Below are 26,356 nucleotides of genomic sequence, written 5' to 3' on the forward strand. Positions count from 1 at the left end.
TTGTCATTCCCCCTGTTCAACATGGCAGCTATCACTGTGAGTGAATAGTCATGTTCCACAGCTCCCCGTTCTGGGGGGAGATGCAGATGAACAAGAGCTTCTAGGTTTCCAGGCTGCATTCAGAACCACCAAGAGGATGACACAGCCCTCTGGAACTCCCTAGACCTTGAAAGACATTAAGAAAGACACTAGTGCAGTTTGAATCTAACCCAGGGGTCCCCAAACCGGTCCTGGAGGGCCGGATCCATGCCAGATTTTAAAAATAACTACATGTATCTCAATGGGGATATCCCAAAAATCTGGCATGTATTCGGCCCTCCAGGACCGGTTTGGAGACCCCTGATCTAACCAAACGCCGTGAAGCTGAGTGTGGCTGTGGAAACTTCTGTCTGTCGGAAACAATGGAAATGGAAATGGAAATGGAAGTACATTTGTAGAGCGCGAATTGCTGCCCGGAGGCGACCAAGCGCTTAGAGAATGTAAAGGGAAGGACCTCGTGGAGTGGCTGCCTGGGAATTAGTAGGGAAGGTTAAAAAGGTAAGTTTTCAATTGCTTTCGGAATAGGGAATGGATGGAGTTGGATCGGAGATGAAGCGGGAGAGCGTTCCAGGTCTTGGCCGCAATATATGCGAACGTCCTCCCGCCCGACCTGGTCTTCTTTATTCGGAGAGGTGTAGCTAAGAAGGTCTGGCCAGATCGGAGATTTCTGGTGGGGACGTAGTGGGTGATCAGATCCCGGGTGATCATTGGACCCAATTCCCAGAAGGCCTGATGGGCAATGCACAAGGATTTAAAACAAATTCTTTGACGTACTGGCAGCCAGTGAAGGTGGACCAGACTGGCCCTCACTGATTGAGTGCGGGGCAACTCGAGCAGTAGACGGGCCGCACAGTTCTGAACTGTCTGAAGTCTGTTAGGAGTGTAGTCTGGGGCGGGAAACAAAAATGGCCTATTGACCATTCTTGAAGATTTTCAAAATTTTCAAAATTCCTCCGATTCACAGCTGCCTGGGGGAATTCAGCATGTACTGTCCATGAATGAATGAGTATCAATATTAAACATATGATTACTTACATATACCAGGACATTTGTGACCCTCCAAAAATTGGCTTGCAATTCACCAGTGAGCACCGATCCACAGTTTGGGAAATACTGCTTTACTGGAAGTGGATGCAAAACATTCTCCGTATATCTCAATGGGGTAATAAATCATTTGTCAGTGGGACAGTTGATAATCATTAGGGGTGGGCAAAATTGTGTAATTTGCTGTCCAAAACGTGTGTAATTTGTTGTACTCTAAATATGTGGAAACACCACACAATCATCTGAAATTACTGTTTGTTTGGGTAGAAATGCAACCGAAAATGTAATTTCAGGTTGAATTCTGCTATTCCAAAGAATGATGCTTGTATTCAGATTTTTGGTTTTGTGCTAAAAAATTACCCGTAAAGTCTGCTTGGGGTAAGAAAAACGACATGAAATGTTTTTTGATTGCCCTCGTTAAATTAACAGATGCTTGTGTCCAAACATAGCCTCTCACATTTAGAATTTCATCTTCACAATCAAAAATTACCTGAACTGTCAGTTCGGCTAAACAATCTACCTGAAATGCCGGTCGCATTCAAAAATATCCTGAAGGGTAAATCTTGCATTCAAATATGACCCTGAAATGATGCAATTTGGCAAAATCTTGGTATTTTTGTCTACATTTTGTTACGCTAAGGGGCATATTTATGAGCCCCTTGTGCCACCTTAGCATCACTTTTTGCGACACTCTGGCAGCGCAAATTACAAAATCATATCTATGAGATCACGTAAAGTCACACAGCGCGGCTTTGAATGGCTTATCATAACATAACATAACATGTACAGTTATAAAGTGCACGTATCACCCAAAGGTCTGAAGGCGCTGAATAACAGATGTATATTGTTACACAACTCAATGGTACTCATTTTATCTACCTCAAATGGATGAAAGGCTGAGTGGATCTGCCGGGATTAGAACCTGTGATCATGAGGTCGAACACAGGCCCCTACAGTGACTTCATAGACATGGAGTAAGGCAAGGCAGTTTATATCATTGCATTGCCTTATTCTGCTCTAGGGCAGCGTTCCATGGGCGTTGTGGTGTGTGTTCCCACACTACATCCATGGATTTTGATGCTTCCCCGGATTAAGAAAACCAGGCAACCTGGGGATATGCCAAAACCTTACGCCTCTCCAAGGGGTGCAACAAGCAGAAATAACCTTATTTCTCCTCGTTTATTCCTCTTTCCATGTGTGCTGCATTCTGCAGCTCACATAGAAAGTGGAAAATGCCCTCCAGGATTCTTTTTGTGCCCCTTCCTGCTCAAAAACAATCAAGCCAACAACACAGGCACCCATGTACCATGGTTCAAAGGTGCCTGTGTTGATGCTAGGCTGCTGAAACAACTCCAATTCTTGGGGAAAGGACAGGAATGCATTGCATTAGATAAATATGTTGCCTTTCTGCCCTTTCACTTTGACATTGGGCAGTACAGCAAGGTGACTTGCTGTGCTCCCCTGTGCCAAATCCCCATTAATGAGGCCCTTCATTACCAAAAGTATGCCAATTACTCTAGTGTGATTTAAATTTTGGCCAGGCCTAATAAACATACACAGACTAAAGGAGAAAATGAAGCTAAAGCATCAGACAGCACAAAGGCCGATAACCATATGCACACAAAAGGAATAAAGGGGACCCCGTTGATCCCTTCGGTCCCTTCAACTCATGTCTAGGATGGCGAGAAATGGTGCCTGCTTTAGCAGTTCTCCACCATCCCAAACACAAATGGGGAAGCACCTGTACTGGAACTCTGCAACATGGTGCCCATTGAGCAAACAAAAGAGCCAGCCCAACTGGAATTCAGCCCTGGGGCCGAAATTCCAAGTGAGATAGATGAAGCACTGATGACTACTCTTTCAATGGAAAAACAAGATAAGTAATACAGCTCTCCTCCTTGAACACTAAAAAAGGATGTTCAATACTTACTATGATCAGCTTGAAGAAATTAAAGCTAGAGACTTTGATCTTGAGGAGGCTCAAGGAGGACTGGTGAAAGCTAGTCCTCTCACATAAAAGAGCTAAGTAGCATTAAAATGCAACTTGAGTACCATTAAAACCAATTAAGCAGAACAAATCCATGATTTATTAGAATATCCAAAAAAGAAAAAAAATATGCCTCCACTGTAGTAGAGTTGATAGAGGATTTAATCAGAACTCAAATATAACCATAATGAGAGCATACAAGTACCTTTCACAGAATATCTCAATATTGTACTCCCCTGGTTAATGCAATACGCGTTTTGGTGCTTACAGAATACCAGAGATCTTTCTATCGAAAGCAATAAAACAACACTTGTTAAGCCTTAGGAGAATTCAGTTTTTAGGTTTTCCCCAACATGACATTTGAAACATCAAAACGCCACAGGGAGCTTCGGTCAATAATGATATCTGTTATGGATATTACGCGAGGGGTCTTCCTCACTTCTAATTTACATCATGCATACTGCAGTGTAGCGGAGGGCCAGCTAAGAGACACAAGCGCTGCTTGCTGGATTGTGATGTTCTGCGTGCAATGGACACAGGCTGTCACGGAGATAATGCACTCATGGTAAGGGGCTGGTTGAAGATCCTTCCCACTGCAGGAGTCTACCTGGTTGAGGGGACCCCCGCACCTGCGGATCCGAAGATCTTCAGCAGGGGTTAACACAAGGTTCTTGTGTTGTGTAGTTCCTAAAAATACATAGGATCTGTGTGCTTAGACAACTTAAACTTAGGGTTTGGTGTCTAGATCGATTCCGGACACCCTCAAAGGATATGACAGCCTTTTGACAAGCAAGCTCAAATTGCCACCATAAGCCCTTTAACCTTACCGCAGAGTGAATAGCTTCTGGCCACCATCAAACATGGCAACCATTGATCCTTCAGAGATCGTGAAAACAGTACAGTACTTTTCACTGAGTCAATCGTGCTCACTTAGGGGCATATTAACAAGGGACGGCGATAAATAAAGCAAGCACACCTAGCGCTTTTTTATTTATCGCCGTCTATCTCTGTAATTTATCGCCCTGGTAGTGCGTTATTAACAACGAGTTTCTCCAGGGCAATATAAATTCCAGCGATAGCAGGGAAATCGCCGTTTTGCAGGGAACATCGCTGGTTTTCCAGCGATGTTCCGTGCAAAACAGGGATAACCTTGCTGATATGACCCTGTGGTCGTATCAGCATAACCCACCCCCAATGTTAGGGATAGGTGAGTTTGCATTTTAGCTTAGGTTAGTTTTTGGCAAAAACAGCGGTTTTCTCCAAAAACTAACATCTGCTTAAATGCTGAGGCAGCCTTGTAAATATTGCAATGTGCACATCAGCGATATTTGCAAGGTTGTACTGCCCAGTGACACCCACTTTGCATCTCATTAGAGATGCAAAGGGAGGCGTTGGGTAAAAGGATGCTAACATGCTCTAATGCATGTTAGCACCCACTTGTAAATAGGGCGAAAATATTATTGCCGCTTTTTTGGCTTTTAAAGCCAAAAAAGTGGAGATAATGCTCTTGTTAATATGCCCCTTAGTCTCAGAGAGAAACACAGAATAAAATATGGGGACGTTCTTCATTAAGTATGTATTGAACCAGCATCATTCTTGTGTAAAACATGTTTGCTGCAACAATCATCAGACAGAAGCAAATGTATAAGATTACAAGCACCAAATGAGTAAATAATAGATATAATTGTACCATGGTGCTCAAACAGTGAATATATGCAGGCATATATACATGACACTAATCAAGCATACTCCTACAATGAAACCTTACCTAAGTGTACCTAGCATTTATGTGGGTGTAAAGCCAAGAAACACCTAGGAATGGGCCAACCCAATTACATGATGCAAGAGAATGAAGGACCCTGTCTTGGTCTTGAATTGGAACCCCACAAGGGATTTCAGACCACTGCGTGTTGTAACTTCTGCAGGCTGGTACCTCAGTGTCTTGTGTCAGCATGGAAGCTTCTCCTCTGTCTATCTAGTGCAGGTATGATTCTTTTATACCATAAAGATTGCCTCGGGGTCCTATTTCAATTGATATGTTGTGAGTACGAATATGTAAATGAGCCTAAATCAATACCTTTAATATTTCATAGTGGTTCTTTCGTCCTACGATGAAGAAGATCATGATTTTAAACAGAGTTTGTTAATCCGGTTATGTATGTCTTGTGCGGGGGACTTTTCTAAAAATCCCCCTACATAACAAATGAGGCTAGTTTCAGGGAAACCGATCGACATTTATTCAGCACACAAAGGTCCGCAAAGTAGGCCAAATGTAGGTGAAAGGTCACTTAGCTACTTAGGCCTAGATTGGGGTACATAACACTTGGTGGTGTGCTGAACTCCTCTGATCATCTGTTGTGTTGAGGAGGCACTAGAGGGCAGGACAACGTGACCACTGCTCGCATCAATGGGCAAAATGGACAACACAGCCCAAATTGAAGATTAACCAGTGCAAGGCGACCAGAGTCAGACATGAGTAGGCAACCGCCTCAGGAGAAGTGAACAAAGAATCGAGCTGAGAGACAGACACGGACCTGAAACAAGTCCTAGATGCCACGTAGCTTAGCCTCACAAAAATTGAAGGCAAAGTCAATGCTACAACTTTCAGAATGGACCCCATGTCTGAAAGAATGGACAAACTTGAGGAACGCTTAGACATGGTGGAGCACACAGTTTCAGAAGCAGAAGACGAACAAGTCACTCCCCAGGTTACAAAACAACAAATTAACAAACTCCCTCTTGTGTTGCAATTAAAAGCAGAGGACCTGGAAGCCTGCACAAGAAGGAACAAGCTCAGAATCATGGGCATAGCTGAATTCACCAATATAGACAATATGGAACACTTTGTAGTACAACTTCTCTTGGATCTGCTGGGGCATGGAACCTTCTCTGACATATTTGTTGTAAAACACACACACTGCTCCTTGGCGCCATGCCCGATCCTGGGTCGGCTGCAACCTGCACCATGTCAGACATAGCAGCTCACCATGGGCTGCTGGGCATCTACCGTCACCAGCAATCTTACAACTGTTTAGGGGCAAACCAACGGTTAGACTCTACAGTACATTATATCCACACCCACACTGATGTGTGGTGATTATCGAGCAAACTAGTTCACCATGTTCCGCAATGTGAGCCCCTACCACGTACATACTCAGAACATTCACCGGTAGTGTTGGAGCTAGAGCTGCACACAGCATGGTCAGCTACATTCACATGGCACTTTTCACCATATTCATTATTGGATACAGTGTTCAGAGATGAACTAGTACTGGCTAACCATGAATATTTTACTACAAACATTGATTCATAATGGTGTGGGAGGCATTCAAAGTCTATATAAGAGGAATAACCCTATTCAAACATACTGGAGTACTGCGATCGCTTCATAACTCCTGATTCGACTAGTAGTAGAGATTACAGATTTGGAAACACAGCATTGGGAGATAGCAGACGGAAGTCTTCCGTTTAGCATCAAGACTAAGATTGATGACTATCATAAGACTGCACAGAGCAAGTTTAACTATCTGGGAAAATATGCAGTTCCTCTAATTTATGGTGAACATGAGTGCCCAGGCGCCGCTACAACCTGGACAAGATTATGATGCAATTCTTGAGGCACTAGATAAACTGCTACAGCAGTTGGGCTCTACCGAGCTAATCTTGGAACATTTACAGAGGTACTACACCAAACTGTACACTTCGCACCAGGCTGGCAATGAGGACATACATACATAGCAGTGAAACGGGTTAAGCGAGAACACAGAGAACATCTCATGCCCCTCTTCACCAGAGGAGATATGAATCACGCTTAAGTTATACGACAAGGAGATTTTATCATTTACCAGGGAAATTGGGCGCACACCTGTGTATCCGCAAGGTAGAGAGCACGGTGAAGTGGTTGGTACAGGCAAAAGAGCGAGCGGTAATCTCACACAACCGCTCAAAGTTGGACCAAGAAGATCCACACAAGTAACAATAGAACAACAATGCCCCTGCACTATACAAGTATGTAGAACATTAGAGTAATGACATCTGTAGCAAGTAACGATCAGTTAGTATACATCCACACTTTCGGAGTGACTTAAGAGAATCAGTTATCCAGGTTCAGGTACAAGAGTTCCAAAAAGAGAGAAATGTTCTGTTCTTGGTGTTAAATAAATGGTTTATTGTTCCTTTGTTAATGCCTTAACAAAGGAACAATAAACCATTTATTTAACACCAAGAACAGAACATTTCTCTCTTTTTGGAACTCTTGTACCTGAACCTGGATAACTGATTCTCTTAAGTCACTCCGAAAGTGTGGATGTATACTAACTGATCGTTACTTGCTACAGATGTCATTACTCTAATGTTCTACATACTTGTATAGTGCAGGGGCATTGTTGTTCTAATGAATCACGCTTAAGGTGATGCCATCCGAGTAAGCACATGGCACCTATGGGCTCATGGTGGCCAAGACCTACTAATTCCACAGAGGAGATATGAATCATGCTTAAGGTGATGCCACTAGGGTAAGTACTAGTCACCGATGGGTTCAGAGTGGCCAAGGCCTACTAATTCCACATTTGGCCACCTTGTATGAGAAAATGGATAAAGAGGGTCAAATGCCCCCTACCAAGTACAAGGCACTACTGATTACTATGTTGAAATCAGGAAGACCAGCAGATCATTGTCCAATGTACAGGCCACTGTCACTTCTAAATGTCGATAAAAAACTGTACTCAAAGATTCTTGCCAATCAGATGGCGCCACTGTTGCCAGAAATAGTGGGATTCAATCAGGTTGGTTTCATCCCGGGTCGCATCTTATTGTATAATCTTAGGAATTTCTTTGGAGCAAAGCAACAGTTAGACTCTGAGGTTTTTGCAACTGCAGTCTTCCTCAATGCTAAAAAAGTGTTTGACTCAGTAGAATGGAGCTTTATGCGAGCAGTCCTGAAAGCAATTGGGGTAGTGGAGGTGTTTTTCCAACTCATAGAAGTACTCTAAACACTACTGACTGCCCGGATTCATATTAATGGTGTTGTCACAGCATGTATTGCTGTAACCAGCGGTCCCCGTAAGGGCTGACCCCTGTAGCCCTTGCTATGTGCCCTGGTGGCAGAACCCTTGGCCTATACGCTGCGGTAGTATCATGCGCACCGGGGACCAAGATTCCCTTGATACAGGTTGATTGTTTCAGCATATGCAGGTGCCATGCGTCTATATGTGAGGGATCTGGAGCATAATCTGTCTCTGGAGATGCATGAGATGGTCTTGTTTTAGGGTCATTGAGGGTTGCGATTTAATTGGGACAAATCCTCCATTTTCCTACTTACCCCTGTCACAACTCCTATAAAATACGAATACCCTCTGCAATGGACTATGGACTTCATATGCTACCTGGGTATACAAGTACACACAAACCCACAGATAGTGCTGCTGGACAACTATGACAGGGCAATACATAGGCTATTGGAAGTGGTAGACAGGTGGATCAGACTACCGTTGTCACTCTATGGTGCTCTCTCACTTTCTCTCTTTGTTTATAACTATTCCCATTCTTCGAGCCCATTAAGTTCTAGGTTCCCTGAAGACACTTGAAATGTGGTTGGCTTGGGCAGGGAAGCAACCCTGAGTGATTTAGGAGACCCTAACTTTACCCTGAGATGTGGGAGGAGTGAACGATTCCGGCTTTGACATATACACAGGAAGTGCTTAGGCCAGGGTTGACAAAGGCTAGACTTGAATGCCAGTGGGATTTGAGGGTGAACATTGACGATAAGCAATGGCAATATTGCTGCTCCGGTAAAATGACTGTTTCATTGATCAGCAAACACAGACTTCTATGCTTTCAAATATGGTAATCGTGTATATTATATCCCAGCTACGCTTGCTCGATATGGGCTTTGTGATGGTGTGGGCTGCACGTGCTGTGTGCCAGAATTGGCTTAATTAATATATTTGGCTTGGCACTGCCCAGGTGTGCTGAAATTCTGACAGGCAGTATGCTCTAGAACTTGAGGCTATCACAGCTGAAATAATGGAGCCAGAGCCTTTGCTGGCACTGCTAGGCTATGATAGAGGGATACAAGGCAAGATACGTAGACTTGTAGTGATAAGCTTACGGCTCACTAGGCGTAGGATTACTAAGTGTTGGTCCCGCTGCCCTCTAGCAATGGTTAAGGAATGGCACCACAATATGTCATACTACAGTTTGCAGGCAGAAACCTATTGCATGCTGCTCCGAATATGTAGCCGATGAGAGACATCTGGGGGCCCTACTAAGCCTACTTATTCAGCACTGGAGCACATGAGCAGGCTGATGGAGAGATTGGGGATGGACCAGGAGAGTAAACTGGGTTCTTGAAATGCACCACATATGATTGTAAACTAGGAGTCACGGTGTAACCTCTAAAATGTCCCTGCCCTGCATTTCCCAGATATTCCCTATAACAAAAGATGCAAGTGCTTGGTTTGCAGCTTGGAATCTACAGTTGCCGATGAGATGTATTATTGGCATGGTTAAGAATTAAATGTGAAAAATTTGCCTTGCAAATGTATACCTAGCCACTTAGAGGTCACTCTGTCCACAGGAATAGTGTTTTCTCGTCTTGATTCTGCATGTTACCACACTGCTGTAAAGTATGTTGACAAAAGCTGTAAATGTATTGAACATGCAAAATAAAGTTAAAAAGAAAACTATGGGGCATACCATCAACGGCCAGCGAAAAATATCGCTGGCCGTGTTTAGCGTGCACAATAATAACGCCACCTATCGCCGGATTTTATCGCCCAGTGAGCGCACTATCAGCAACGCGCATCGCAGAGGCTATAGAAATCCCGGCAATAGCGGCGATAAGGGGCAATATCGCAAGATTAGCTGTGATTAAAAAACAACAATAGTAAAAACATTGGTGATAGGGAGATGTGGACTCAGGATGATGATCCAACTCCCATGTTAAACATGGCTAAATAAAAAAAATTTACATGAAAAACGTGCCCCCCCACCTGTTTTTTAGAAAAGCTCTTAGTTATAAGCAACACATCCACAGGGGTCAGATATGTTCGGTATATTTATTTGTACCTTGAGTTAATCAATTATTTGAAAGATTCTGAACTTTGCATGTCAGACAAAGAACACCACAAATATAACATATACATGTACCAGATTAAACATAAAATTTAACACAAAAGAAAGAAACAAATCATCAAGTATATACACAACAAAGCATTTACGTCTGTGTGCAGAATATTTCACAAGAAAAAATCACAAAAGCCAACAGTGAAAAATTATTTGAACAGTAATAGACAAAATCACAAATGAAAGGAGATATCACGACACATGAGTTGTCCCAATCTCTACACAACAATAGTTTTTTGTGCGTGTAAGCCGTTTGTTATGGGTGCTGTTATTTTTATCCCCTTTCTTGCCGACGCGTTTCGAACTTCATACATCAGTTATGAGTTCTCTTCAGGGCCTTGTCATTACTATCTGCATGTGTGTAAAATGGAAAAGAAACACTGTTTGAGTGTCAATTCTATAGCCTCATCTATTAAGACCACTTAGGATCTTCTGCATTTAAAAACACTTTACCTGAATGGTAGCCGGATTTCTCCTATGTCTTGTTCTAGGTAGTGGGAACTGCAGTCTACAAGACGTTAAGGAATCAGTTTAGAGTCAAGTTTCAGGGATAGCCCTACAATCACATCAGTCAAGAACATTGCCGGACATACCTTTAGTTTAGTTTGGGGGTACGGTAGGGCGGCTCCCTATGGCGCGGTGAAGGTTCAGTGACCTGGGGGAGGGCGAGGAGGAAATCAGTACCAGCACGTTTGAAATCTTTCAAAAGCCGAAACATTAGATAAAAGGGCTGCCCCTACCTCATAAGGTGCCCCGCGGGCTTCGGGAGCGGCTCACTTTATGCCACACAGTTTTTCGGTTCTTCGGTGCTATTCAGAAGTACCACGTAGTAACTATCAGTCACCCTCCGATCTCCTATGCTGTTAGAAAAGATCGGTTTCTATTAGTGTTACTGAATTTTACAACCCTTTTTGGTATAAGCACTCAAACCCTCTGCTTACCTTTCTCAAAGCGGTTCGCTTCCCAAATGATTCAATGTCGAGGGCGGCGGTCGGGTTGCCTAGAAACTAAATACGGTCACATGACCGTGGGTTTTCTGGGAGTTGTAGTTCTGAACACGCGCGTACCAATTTGAGGAGTTCAGCTGCTCAACTCGCTGAGCCCCCTCTTTTCCCTACTGTAAGGGAGGGACTATCAAGCCCCCGTGGAGTCCCACACAACTTTTGTTTATAGTCTGGACACCTCGGACAGAGTGTTCAATCCGGTTTGTGCGCTATTAAATTTAAGAATCAGGTATGCCTCTTTTCTTAGCAGGGTGTCCTCAATGTCAATCGGGCCCTTGTTTCCTGATGGCACTACTGTGCACAGAACGGTCCACTTGAAATCCATTTCACTATGGTCTGAGTCAAGAAAGTGTTGGACCATAGGAGCACTTACCACCTTCTTTTTAATTCGTGACCTATGTTGGGTAATGCGACTGTTTACCTGTTGTGTCGTTTTCCCTATGTATAGTTTTTGGCAGGCACAAGTGATTGCATATACCACATTACGTGTCTTGCAGTTAGAGAATCCATTGTTTTTACATTTGACTCCCCTATGTTCAAATTCAGACCCTTCGATTGTGGAATCACATGATATGCAGTTACCACATCTGATGATCCAACTCCCATGTTAAACATGGCTAAATCAAAAAATTAGCAGGCCTAAGGAATCGGCGATATAGCCGGTTAGCGCTACTTTTAATGTCGCTAAGCCGGTTAGCGATCCCCATGTTGATAGGGAGATCCTTCGTTAGTGATTATTTTCGATATATTTCTCAAGGGAACGCCAACCTCGCATCTCATTAGCAATGCAAGGCGAGGTAAAAAGAAAATGGGTGCTAAAGCATGGATTCACGTGTTAGCGTGTCCATGCTAATAAGACGATAAAATTATCTCCACTTTTCCTCCAAAAACGGACGCAAAAGCGGCGATAATTTTAACACCGGCCCTTGATGATATGCCCCTACATCGTTCAAAGTCAAAGGGGCCCAGGCTATTTTGCTGCACCAGCTAGGCTTAAATTTCTTGCAAAGGGCAGTACATTTAAGATATTTCATGACATAGATGCTTCACGGAAATATTGGGGATTAAAACAGCAAAAAGGGGCAGGGTGACGTAATTTCTGGAATAAAATCAGTTTGAAATTCTGAAGATGACCTGAGGGCTTGGAAGGATGATCAGGTACCTGAGGTCTATAACGAATCAAACTGGCACTGAAGTGAGGACACAGTTTGGATTCAGGATTCGAGGGAATGGGACATTCTCTGCATCCATCCAATAGGAGCACTAGGTGCAGTCACCGCACCAAGGGGCATGACGGGAGAAGCACTGTAGCAGAGAGCAGAGCAGGTGCCAGGGGATGGTGAGAATTGTGGGAGGGGGGAGTCGTGGAGAGAGAAACCAAGGGGACTTGGATGCAGCTTTCAGAAAAGGTAGCGACCTTGAGGTTGAAAAGATAACTTCCTTTAACATTAGATTAGTATCTTGGATGATTTCATCTAATACTAAATTATTTACTCAGGTCTCCTTGATAGTGCACGCAAAAAGGTCCATTTAGCTTTGAGTTAATTTAATCCTTATGTACCCCAATGCAATGAACGTGAATGGTTTAAATAACCCTAAAACATGGGAAAGCCTAATAAAAATCAACCTTTGTGCTTCTGCAGGACACTCATTTCAAGAAACAAAGGGAGAAAATGCTTAATTTGGCTCAATTCCACATGTTCGGAGCAGCTTCTGTTTCAGCAGTGCACTAAGGGATTTCTCATCAATCACCAATAACAAAAAGTAGGGAATAATAGCTAGAAGGGTAGCTGATGGTTTGCTAAGTGGTTTATTGTGGAAATTCAACTGAATCAAATCTCTTTCATTCACTACCGGTATCGTTACAACAGTAATTGCCATCGCATTGTTTTGCCGGTCTCCGTAGCATTTTAGCGTTTCTCACGCATAGCGCAGCACTATCTGATATACATCATAGCGCGACCTTGCTGAGGCTGTTCTGCATTTTATTTCAATAGACTGCACACTCGGTGCATTTGAGCATTTGCTGCCCCTGTCTCGCTTTCCCTTTGACCCTCCATTTTGTTGTTGGTTTCCCCTGGCCCGCCCCTCATCCCCGCTACCGCCTCCCTGCTGCCCCTCCCACCCACGAATACTGAGCCTTCCACCTCCCGGCCAAACTGTGACCGCCTGGACCTTCCCCTGAACGGTCGCTCCCCCACGCTCCTGATCTCTAGCAGCTGCGACGCTCTGTGCTGCAACACCTTACTGGATCCGGCTTTCAATCACTACCGGTATCGTTACAACTGTAATTGCCATCGCATTGTTTTGCCGGTCTCCGTAGCATTTTAGCGTTTCTCACGCATAGCGCCGCACTATCTGATATACATCATAGCGCGACCTTGCTGAGGCTGTTCTGCATTTTATTTCAATAGACTGCACACTCGGCGCATTTGAGCATTTGCTGCCCCTGTCTCGCTTTCCCTTTGACCCTCCATTTTGTTGTTGGTTTCCCCTGGCCCGCCCCTCATCCCCGCTACCGCCTCCCTGCTGCCCCTCCACGCTCCGCCCCCTTCACTCTCCATTTATGTCAGATGTCCACACGCGCAGCGTCCACGCGCTGCGGCCGCGCCGAAGGTGCGCCAAAGGTAAGCCCGTCTACGCCCATCCGCGCCTGGACCACGCCCAGCGCCAGACCCCCTGGCCCCCGTCCCACCCACCCCACCCGCATCTCATACGACGCCTCCAACCTCTTAGCCCTAAACCCCGGCCGACTCCCCAACTGCACCCTAGCCGCTCCTGGACACACCCATGGACCCTTCACATGCAACTCATGCAAGTTCGACGGCACCAAGACCAACTCCTCATCCACAAACACCAAACAGAGATCCAACACCAACCACCTTAAATGCATCCTGCTCAACACCCGCTCGGTCCACAGAAACGCAATCGACCTTTGGAATCTACTAGACACCATCTCTCCGGACGTCGCTTTCCTAACAGAAACATGGATGAACGCCTCCTCAGCCCCAGACATCACCATTGCCATCCCGGAAGGCTACAAGATCATCCGAAAAGACCGCACCCACCATACAGGAGGAGGCATCGCCATCGTCGACAAGAATTCCATCCGCATCTCAACTAGCTCAGACGTCAACCTCGCTAGCGCCAAACACCTTCACTTCCAGATCCACACCGACCCCAAGACCACACTCAGAGGCACCCTCCTCTACAGGCCACCAGGACCCCGGGCACAATTCAGTGAAGACATCACTGACTTCATCACCCCACACGCCCTCCCCTCCGAGGACTACATTCTATTGGGAGACCTCAATTTTCACCTGGAAAAGAGCAACAACCGCAACGCCACCACCCTTCTGGACAATCTCGCCAACCTCGGACTCAAACAACTCGTTAATACCCCCACTCACTACGCAGGTCACACACTCGACCCTATCTTCACCTCCAGCAAACATATCTCCTTCAGTCACACCACAGTTCTCCATTGGACGGACCACAGCTGCGTTCACTTTATCTACAAAAAGACCACAACCCACAACCATCCTCAACCTACTCTACGAAGAAACTGGAACAAAATCACCATCGACCAGGTCACCTCATCGCTTCCTCAAAACCCCCCCCGCCCACTCCTCGAACTCCAACCAAGCAGCCATTAACCTCACTCAATGGCTAACCAACAGCGCCGACAACCTAGCACCTTTGAAAAAACGTCAAATCAAACTAGGCTGCAAAAACGCCTCCTGGTTCAACAATGATCTTAAGAAATCCAAGAAACTCTGTCGCTCCCTTGAGAAGGCCTGGAAAAAAGACCCAAGCACCAGCACCCGGGACGCCTTCAAAAACGCCACCGGCATACACCACCAACTGATCCGAACTGCCAAGAAAGCCGCATTCAAAGACCGACTAGACAACAACGCCCACAACAGCAAGGAACTATTCAACATCGTCAAAGAGTTCACCAACCCCACTGCCAACTCCAACGACATTACTCCCTCTCAAACCCTCTGCGACTCCCTAGCTTCGTTCTTCCATGACAAAATCGCAGACATCCACAACAGCTTCGACAACCAACCCGGAGACCAACCCACACAACCTTCTGCTGTACCTTCACCCCCCTTGAACATCCTTAATGACTGGAACCCAATCTCCACTGAGGACACCATCCGCCTGATGAACTCTATCCACTCTGGATCCCCCACAGACCCATGCCCTCATCACATCTTCAACAAAGCAGACTCCATCATAGCACCACACCTCCGAGATGTCATCAACTGCTCCCTCAACTCCGCCACCTTCCCGGAAAGCTGGAAACACGCCGAACTCAGTGCCCTCCTGAAAAAACGCACAGCTGACCCCACCGAACTCAAAAACTACCGCCCCATCTCGCTCCTTCCTTTCCCGGCCAAAGTCATCGAGAAAGCTGTCAACAACCAGCTCGCCGCCTTCCTCGAAACGAACAAATCCCTTGACCCCTCACAGTCCGGCTTCCGAGCCAAACACAGCACCGAGACCGCCCTCATCGCAGCAACAGACGACATTCGAACTCTACTGGACAATGGAGACAAAGTCGCCCTCATCCTCCTCGACCTCTCCGCAGCCTTCGACACAGTCTGTCATAGCACCCTGTTACAACGCCTCAGAAACATCGGAATCCAAGGAAAAGCACTGGAATGGATCACCTTGTTCCTTGCCGGAAGAACTCAGAGAGTCCGCCTCCCACCATTCAAGTCAGAGGCCACTGAAGTCATTTGCGGAGTACCACAAGGATCTTCACTTAGCCCCACCCTCTTTAACGTATACATGAGCCCCCTCGTGTCCATCGCACACCAACACAACCTCAACATCATCTCCTACGCTGATGACACTCAACTGATCCTCTCACTCACCAAAGACCCTAACACCGCCAAAACCAACCTACATGAAGGAATGAAAGAAGTAGCCGAGTGTATGAAGCACAGCCGTCTGAAACTGAATTCAGACAAAACAGAAGTCCTTATCTTAGGTACCTCCCCCTCCGCCTGGGACGACTCTTGGTGGCCAGAGGCCCTTGGTAAAAGCACCCATCCCGACGGACCACGCACGGAACCTGGGCGTCATCCTGGACTCCTCACTCTCGATGACCAGACAAGTCAACGCCGTCTCATCATCTTGCTTCAACATTCTCCGCATGCTCAAAAAAACTTTTCGCTGGATCCCCACCGAAACTAGAAAAACGGTCACCCACGCACTGGTTACAAGCCGCCTGGACTACGGAAACACCCTATATGCAGGTACCACCGCAAAACTTCAGAAAAAACTCCAACGCATCCAGAATGCAGCAGCCAGACTTATACTAGACATCCCACGTAACCACCACATTTCTGGTCACCTGAAAGACCTCCACTGGCTCCCCGTCAATAGGAGGATAACATTCCGCCTCCTAACCCATGCACACAAAGCTCTTTACGAACTTGGACCCGAAGGCCTCAACACACGACTTTCCTTCTACACCCCCTCCCGCCAGCTACGCTCTTCCAACTAAGCCCTTGCCGCTGTACCCCGCATTAACAAAACCACCATGGGAGAAAGATCCTTCTCCTACCTGGCGGCTAAAACCTGGAACTCACTTCCCATTCACCTTCGCCTCACTCAGAACCACCTAGCATTCAGAAAGCAACTTAAAACCTGGATATTCGACAAGTAATTCCCCACCCCTCCTCAAGCGCCTTGAGACCATCTGGGTATGTAGCGCGCTATATAAATTCATTGACTTGACTTGACTTGATCTATGACTTAATTCTTCAGTGAGCAAGATTTCCAAAGAACATAATAATAGGAGGCGATTTCAATTCAGTCCACTCATCAGAATTAGATTGAAGTAAGCCTGGGAATGTGCAAGGGAAATCTAAAACTGCTAGAGTAATTGTTAGGGTTAAGGGAGAACTGGAAATAATGTACCCTTGGCGAGCCCTGAATCCCTACAATATGCATATTTTCAGCTCATTATCAAATCCACTTCTTTGATTCAATATTTTCTTATTTCTGATTCAGTATTGAATACCATACGTTAATTTATCCCAAACAGTTTTTAAGAACATACTGTAATTTGTTTATGGATAATTCTCCCGCAGATCAGTGGGCCAGCATACAATTGTTCTCTAAACAGGATTTTTCTCTCCAACAGATTGCTTTGGATGATATTAGACCTGGCATCTTTGGCGTGGTTTCCCCTGACTTTTTACCTCTGCCTCCTGTATTTTTGATGCTGTGCTGGATTTCATTTTTGCTGGTTTAGATGCTATGGGCACTTTGCCACTGCTGATCATTGTCATAGTGTAAGTGCTCCCTTGGTAAATTCCTAATATGATTGGTTATCCATTGCTCACTTTGCCACTGGATTCAAGCAAGCCCGGCTGAAGACGGCTGGAATGCCAGAAACCGGTCCTCGGAAGCTTTTTTCCGGTCCAGGAAAGGCATAGATTGGCAGTTCGGGCTGGACTGTTCCCATGAGGCACAGGGTCAGACTGATTTGCATATAGCCATGTCTGAGCTGGGGTGGCAGAGTGGGCTAAAGAACGGTGATGGATTAAACCCAGATTTTGACTGGGTGTGAGTGTTTGATTGGTTCAGATGCTCCGTCCATTACCACCCCCTTTTGTACTGGTTATCCATTATTGGCAGATTTGTTCCATCAGTAGATCCCTAGTAAAGTGCACTGAGTGTGCCAGAACTGGTGATTCAAATGCTTCTAGTGGGCCTGCAGCACTGATTGTGCCACCCACCTGAGTAGCCCTAAAATGGTGTCTCAGGCCTGCCACCGCAGAGCCTGTGTGCAATTGCTAACTGCCATGCTGACCTGACCAGTGTCCCCACTGGCCAGGCCTAACCCTTCCCATTTGGTACACATTGGATACTCCTATGGAAGGTCCAAGGTACCCACCTGGGCAGGGTGCAGTATGTGTGAAAGGTAGAGCATGTACTTGTGTTAGTGACATGCTCTGATAGTGAAATACTGCCAATTTCGTTTTTCACTATTGAAAGGCTATCTTGCCCATAAGCTAGAATGGGGAGTGCTGTGTATAATGCATACCAGCATATCTTCCCATAGGAGCAAGATAGAAAATTGATGTCTGGTATCCCTGAACTCAGAATTTAATAACCCATCTTTTAGGAAGGATGGTTTTTAAATCCTGTGTTTGAAAACAGCAGTTTTAGAAACTGGCTGTTTTCTTATCTAACCTTTTTGTGTGCCTCTGCCTGTTTGTGAATTGGCTGTCTGCTTTGTGAGTGACACGAGCTGGGGTGGCTTCAGGAGGCTGGGTGAGTCAGCACGGGGCTGAATAGCTCCATCGGCCTCTAGAGTGGTGGGAAGGGATCGCACTTGGGCCTGAATAGGGCTGTGCCTGCTTTCCAAAATGCTGGCTCCACCTCCTACTGTGCCGCTGACGACCCTGCCCCTCTCTCTCAAAGGAAAGAAGGAGTCATGTAAACAGAGTGCTCCAGGACTGGTTTATACTAGGCAAAGCCTATTTGCCTTTAGAGAACAAAGGAAATATTGGTCTAAAAAAGGATACCCAGACCCCAGAGCTTTAGATTATCCTGAAAAACAAGAAGGAACCTCTGTCAAGGAGAAAAGCTGGAAGACTGAAGAGGAAGGACTGACCTGCTGTGTGTTTGTGGACTGACCTGCAGTTGCTATTCTGCCAAGGAGTGGGAAAGGACTTTGCTATTGCTGTGTCCCCTGCTTGAAGAGTTCTCCAAAGGCCTGAGTAGAGCTGGCCTCCTGTTAAGAAGTCCCAGGAACAAAAGGACTTAAGCCCCAGCTTCCCCCCATAACTTTGCTGTGTGAGTTCTGACCTTCCTAGAGTGCTTGATCCATTTGTGGGGTCTCTGGAGGTTGTTTCCTGCAGTTTTGGAAGCTGGAAAAGATGAAAAGATGAAGATCTACAATTTTGCAGGCATCACCCACTTGTGGAGCGCATCGTTGATAGTACGAGAAGATTCCCGTCACCGCGGAGATCGTCGCAGCACCTGTTGCCGCTGCATGAACCGACGCATTGTTCGCTTGCGGAGCGCATCGCCCTGGTGCGGAAAGGTTCCTGTCGCTGCAAATATCGTCGCAGAGCTTGTCGCCGCTGTGAGAACCGTTGCACCGCTTGCCTGTCGCTGCGAACATTCTCACAGAAAGGGCAACGACAGACGAGGATCAACACTGCGCCACGCATCGCCGCTGCACTGAAGATCGTTGCCGTTCTGAAGATCGTCGCATCGTGCCTGTGCGAGAAGCTTCCTACCGAAGAACCTGCAAACCAGAATCCATACAAGGTATCGCATAGCTCCCCATACAGATCAGATTTGACGCAACCCGCCCGCTGCGTGCAGTGGGGTTGTCGCATCGCCTCCCCAGGGTCTCAGGAGTGCTGCATCGCTTGTTTTCTGACGCTGCAGCTGCCGCTTGGAACTTTTGTCGCATCTACAGGTACTTTGGGATAAAAGCGACGCAACTGTGGATTATTTTGGTGCAAACACTAGAAATCTTTTTAAAGACTTATTTTGGAACATTGTATGTCGGATTTTTGTAGTTTTGGTCTTGTGTAGTCTAGAAAAAAATAATTTATTTTTCTAAACTGGTGTGGAGTTCATTTGTGGTGTTTTCACTGTGTTTATGTGAGTGTTGGTACAAATACTTTACACATTGCTTTTGATAAGCCTGTCTGCTCGTGCCAAGCTACCAACGGGGTAGCAGGGGTCATCCAAAGAGTGTATCCCCCTTACCCTGACTAGGAGCAAGGGTCCCTATTTGGACATTGATACCTGCCTCTGTCAACTAGAGATCCCCAGATCTAACAGATGAGATGGACAAAAGAACTTGCCTACGTTTTGAGGAAAACAAGGGGTCTTCTGCAATAGAAACCATCTGGGAAGAACCCTGTCTTAGAATATTATATTGAGGGCAGAGAAACTTTTTTCATGCCAATCTTGAAAGGCTAGAGAACATTAAATGTAAAGAACTCTCAGAAGCCTTCCATTTAGCCGAAGCTTAACTCAATCAATCACACTGCAAACTGGATTATTTAGATAGTCTGCATAACAGCAGCTGCAGAATTTTGTTCTCGAAAAGCAAGTTCCCAATCCTGAAACGTTTGGTCAATAACTTTATGAGGAGGGGGAGTTTAGTAGGAAACAGCTAGCATGGTGGTAAACCCCAGAATAAAGTAATTAGAAATACAGACTCCAGGGCTGGAGTTCTGGTCTCGGATAGCTAACAAATTGAAAAATATAAATATTTCTTTAACATTTTCACAAAATGTATCAAGAAAATTTAAGCCCCTAGGGCATTGATGTGGCAAACCTTCATGCTCAAGTCTTAAATACCTCATTAACGCCGACAAACTTATCGGCCCAATAAAAGCGGAGGAGTTAGAAGAATCTATGTAGTCACTCCGTAAATATAAAGCTCCAGGGGAGAATGGCTATTTGTCAAAACAATATCAGTGTCTGACCCATCAACTAAAAACTCCCTGAGCTGAACTGTTTACTCACAATCTGAGAGGAGGCTTTAATCCGCCCTCTTTTAGAAAAAGAATATTATGTGCTTTCCTAAGAAAGATAAAAACTCAGAAAACGTGAATTCTTTCTGCCCTTTACCTCTTTTAGAATACAAATTATAAAATCGTTGAAAAAAAGTTTAATCCAAAGGAAATCAGAGGCAGTGCCAAGGTTGATAAATAAAGATCAGAATGGGTTCATTCCATCTTGGCATTTGTTTTCAACAGGCCCTTCTTAGTAGAAGCCATTGACTATTTCATAAGAACTGAAATCCCTGTGACGGGTCAATCTATAGATGCTAAGAAAGTGTTTTACTTGGGGACTTGGACATTTTTGTTCAAACTTCTACAAACTATGGGATTCCCCAAACAGGTCAACTAAGTGTTTGCAGCTAGAGCATTATAAGTGTCCAGCATCACCATCACCATCACTAGATACTGTGAAGAGACAGAGGGGAGACATTTCTGGAAATTGTGCAACTCCTACAATGGTTCCTGAATGTTTGCAAAACCATGAAGTCTGTCAGCGCCAACCCGAGACAGAACTTCATGTTAGGTAGGTAGAGGATGCGACAGGTTTGGGGACCACATAGGCGCATGTATTATGTGGTCTCCTCCAATAAAAAGACAGATTAAAAAAAGCAGAATGAAGTATAAAAATATTCATGTTACCAAATAAGGGAGACAGTGACCGACTCTCCGACTCCGAAAATAAGTGAGGAGCGGCATTAAAAGACGAAATTGAGCCAAAAAAAAGACAAACACAAAAACATTAGATTTTAGGACAAAGCAAATGAGAAAAAAGTAAACAGCGCAGCAAATCCGAAAATAAAAGACAAAAACGAAACATTTCGTAACAAATAAAAGGCCAATTTCATTTGAAGCTAAAATCTCCAAGCTCCATCCGAAATATTTCAAATAATATGTTTTATTTTAATTCAGTTGTAGAATGTAAATAGTCTGAATTGCTTTGGGGTGATGTTCTTGAAATTACGAAAATAACTGTCTAAAATTCATTAATCTTTAGACACCATTTACCTCTATAATTGTGCCCATGTCCATTTGGATTATTACAAACACCAAATATCTTCTTGTTTTCCTCTTCAGTTAAGTAGTTACTGCAAGAAAATAAGTAAACATTGTATTTTCATGATATCGGTTGATTCCAATCAATTTCTTTATTCGGATTATGTATGCATAACATAAATGCCCAAACACATAAAATACATTAAAAAAAAACAAGCAAGTTACAATTGTATCAAAATAATTTACAGAAAAAGGCAGAGTATGATCGAAATTGAACCATCTAGGAAAGTGCAGTGTGCATGGTTGATGGTGATGGCCAGTCAGCAAACCATAATCCATACCGGCCAGTCACCATGTATCAGCTGCTTGAAATCACATGTCCTCGAACTAGCAATGCAAAAATAGAGTATGTTGATGGAAAGCTCAGTGCAAGGAACAGGCAAAGGAAAGCATACTGTTGTTAAAAATCAGGTGGCACATCCAATTTAAGAAGTAAATAAGCAGGAGCATTCAGGCAACTAAAACGGTAGATAGAAAATTTAGTGCAATGAGCAAGCAAAAAGAAACCTATTGTTGTTAAAAATCAGGTAGCACATCCAATTTGAGTAGCAAGATAGCAGGAATATTCAGACTGCTAAAAAAGTAGTGCCTGTGCCATAGTGTGTGTTTGAGAAAGGTGACCACACCAGCGCAATCCTCAGTTCGGGAAAGCATCTGAAAAAGAGAAGTGGCAAGATGTGTCCAGAAAAATTGGTGCCCCTAAGAAGAGAAATGAAAAACTTTCTAATATAGCTAAGGTAAAACTTACATAAACCCCTAAAGGCCCAGATCTCTGTACTGGGGTGAATGTATGACATTGTTCTGTATGCTGTCTTTCAATTGTTCTTTTTGCATATGTCACCCCTAGTGGGACGGGTATACCCAGACATGGGTCCCATGCTCTCTATACCACTGGAGTCAAACTATCCTGGCTGAAGAGGGGTGAAACCCTAAAAACTGGTCCAAGGTGCTTGTTTCCAGTCCCAGGAGGACCTGGCCATGCAGTTAGGGTTGGCCTGTTCCCATTGGGTGCAGTGTCAAAACTGATTTGCATATGGCCTGGTTCAAACTGGAATGGCATGTGGAGCAAAAAAGATGGATTTAGACCCAGATCTCTGTACCGGGGTGAATGTATGACATTGTTCTGCATTCTGTCCATCAATTGTTCTTTTTGCATTTGTTATTAATAATGGCATACCACTACAAACCAGCAATTCTGGTCCTGCAGGAAGTGATCAGTGTGAACCCAACCTCCTCCCAAAGTTCCACCTTTCTTTTACTAATAACTAGTATGTACAATCTTCTACAAGACGCCACCTCTGCTGAATCCCAAGTGGTTTTTCATTCCGTGTTGTAATGTGAAACTGGATTGTGTAGGGTTAAAATGGAATGATATATGTTGATCTCTTGATGTTACTGCTTCTGGAGATTCTTCTCTCAAGTTGCAAGAATGTTGTAAATATATTTTAAATTAAAGAGCTACTTTTGATGTCGATGAGAATTTCACCTCTGAAAAGGAAAAAAAAAGTAATGTTACTCTGTTTAGGGCCATCAAGGTTCAAAACGTCAATTGTCTACAAAAGAGGCCCAGACAATATTGTCAAGGTGATGTTTTTAGTATTGTGCTGAAAGATTTCGATGTTTTCTATGCCCGTACAGTTTGTGTAGGTACTGACAGGTATGAATCTACCACAGAAAGCAATCCAAACATGAGTTCATTGAGTATTATGTATCTATCTAAAAGAACGTTGCCTTGACATGCCTCTTTGGGCCATTGCATGGCGAGCCTATTCGTGATCAAATTGGCATGCCTGCTGAGAATCTGACAATACAGGATAATGTATGGGCAAAAAGAGAAGCTCCATTTTAGAGGTAATAGACATTGGCAAACATGCAGAATTGACATGCTGATGTGTGATGGTTATTCTTTCGGAGAGTAACAGAGAACTAACAGTCGAAAAAAAGCCACAAAGCGGGGGATCTAGTCCAGAAAGTCAAATTTGGCAAAAATCCAGATATACACTTTCTGAGATACTGGATAAAGAGCAAACAGTTCTCTGAAATCTAAAACTGAAAATCCTAGAAATATGATCCAATGTTACAGGTGTGGTCTTGCAGGCCAATTTGCCAATGAGAAAAAAATCCCTGCACGTAATCAATGTTGCTCGTGGTGTGGAAATTAGAGGTCATTTCCAAAAGGGTTGTGAGAAAAAGAAAGGAATGTTGGAAGGTGATTCAAGCAAAGAGTCCCTGGACAGTGATAACAACGAAGACAGTGACATGTGTGTTTTGAGTTCTGTAGTGCTAGGAGAAAGAAACTTAGGTGAAAGTCAACTATTGGAGCCACTAATATAATAATTACAGCATATTTTGATTCTGTGCAAACAATTTTGAATGAAAGTGTATTGATGAAGAAGTTTGCATCACAATTTGGGTAAATATTAGAGCTACCTGACGTTTCCCCTAAAAGCTTTACTGGTAATTCCATCAATCTAATGGTCTGTATTTAAAAGCAGGGAGGCATTGTGCAAATTATAAGTGTCCAAAACAGGCCTGCCTGTGCTAAGCTGGTGGGACCCAGAGGGGCATTGGAATTATCATTAATCCTAAATGTCCCGAACCAGTCTAAACCATAAGGGAAAGTGCTAAAGAGGAAACTGAGATTGTGAATTCATACCCTGAGATGTTTTCTAGTGCCATTGAGGAATTAAAGGGGTGGCAGCACAAAATTATTGTTAAAGAGAATGCCACACCTTGTATCCACAAAGCCAGGAGTGTGCCGACAAATATCAGAAAGGAAGAGTTCTCAGCATTCGGGAAGGTACAAGTCTCACGCATCATTGAACCACGCACCTTTTGTAATAGTATGACGACCAAATGGTAAACTCAGGCTCTGTGTTCACTGAAGTGACTTAAGAATATTTTGTTAGATCAATTTCCCATCCCCAAAATCCATGAAATGCTATCATTACCAAAAGGCATTGAATGGTTCACCACCATAGATTTCAAGTCAGAATATCATTAACCCCTCCCATGGTCATGACAAGCTGAGCTCGTCATGAGCCACGGCGCTCCGGTGCTCATGACGAGCTCAGCTCGTCATGGCCCACGGAACGCTCTAGTGCTGGAAAAATTCCCCTGCTGTGCTGAGCGTTCCACGGAAGCCGGTGCATCTGTGACGACCTCAGCTCGTCATGAGCACAGGAGCACCTTGCCTCATGATGAGCTGTGCGCGCCCCCCTCCACCCCAGCACAGCGGGGGAATAACCCCTGCAGTGAAGGGGTTAAGCCTGGGTGGAGTTTGTGGAGTTTGACTCATATAAAACCAGAGAAATTAGCCTGTTATAGTTATTTGACCTAACTATAATTCGTGCGCCCGCAATGCACTGGGGATGATGTCACATATTACATCACTCATGACATGGTCAGTGACATCACTGATGACATCACTGATGACATCTCAAATGACATCAAATGTTCAACTAACTATAACGTCCCTGAAACCTACGTTTTTTTGAAAGAGATATACCTATATTAACTTCTATCTATCTATATCTATCTGAATATATATATATATATATATGTGTGTAGATATTTTCACAATCCCACCGACCAAGGCTGCCAAACTCACTACGTGTGAATCCGTAGATGGATCAGAGCCGTTTTTGTTACACAACAACTACAAAACAGTTCGGAGCCCTCACTGGGTAATCTGAATGACTATTTTTACAGACAAGTTTTGACGTTATGCCTTCTTTCATGCAGTCACATCATTATTAAAAGTACACAGAATTTGGTTCATTTAAAACCTCCATCTATTGCTCCTATTGGTGGAGCTCAGACCAATGGGCAAGCAGCAACGTTTTTACTTGATTTACTGTGGCCCACACAGGTAAGTATGACTGTGGCGACAGAAACGATGTATACATTTATTATTTCAACCTCAATTTCCAATATGCACATTTTTCTCCAATGAACAGTGGAATGCCGCTCGCAGTCCCCATGTTGGGATTTCTGCCTCATTATATTGCCGATCATACTGTTAGAGTGCAATCACTGTGCACATGCCCCTCGCCTGCCGCTGGTTAATATATATTTACTAAAGGTGGATTTGCAGAGTGGTGGAGAAAAGGGGCATGGCCCCCAAAAACCTTTCAGCAAACCCACTGTGTAGGACTTACTGGAGGTAACAGTAGGGGTAGTTGGCCCGTAAGGACCCTAAATAGCCAAGGGAACTTTAACCCTCTACTCCTAGTGTACCCGGAGGCACTTTTGCAGAGTGGTGGAGAAAGGGGGAATGGCCTCTGACAACTCTCAGCAATCCTGCTGTGTGGGACTAACTGGAGGTAACAGGAGGGGTAGTTGGCCCCCAAGGACATCTTTGGGGGCCATCTAACCCTCCTGTTACCTCCAGTAAAGCCCACACAGCAGAATTTCTGAGAGGTCTTCAGAAGACACACCCCTTTTTTTTCAACACTCTGCAAACATGTCTCCTGGTGCACTGATGTTTGGGGGATGAAGTCCCATTGCTCCAGTGGGTGGCCCACATAGTGACATTGCTGCAA

At 44.5% G+C, this 26,356-nt stretch overlaps 1 protein-coding gene across 1 annotated transcript in view; it reads right to left on the minus strand.

Moving 5' to 3' along the window:
- Positions 1–26,356, minus strand: part of LOC147732809 (6-pyruvoyl tetrahydrobiopterin synthase-like) — a 181,303-nt gene that overhangs the window by 112,264 nt on the left and 42,683 nt on the right. Inside the window, exon 2 of the mRNA XM_086957362.1 lies at positions 21,765–21,844. Coding sequence (XP_086813488.1) covers positions 21,765–21,844 — 80 coding nt within the window. The remainder of the gene's footprint in view (positions 1–21,764; positions 21,845–26,356) is intronic.

The sequence above is a fragment of the Lissotriton vulgaris genome, chromosome 2_1, assembly GCF_964263255.1.
Source record: "Lissotriton vulgaris chromosome 2_1, aLisVul1.2, whole genome shotgun sequence".
Lineage (NCBI taxonomy): Eukaryota > Metazoa > Chordata > Amphibia > Caudata > Salamandridae > Lissotriton > Lissotriton vulgaris.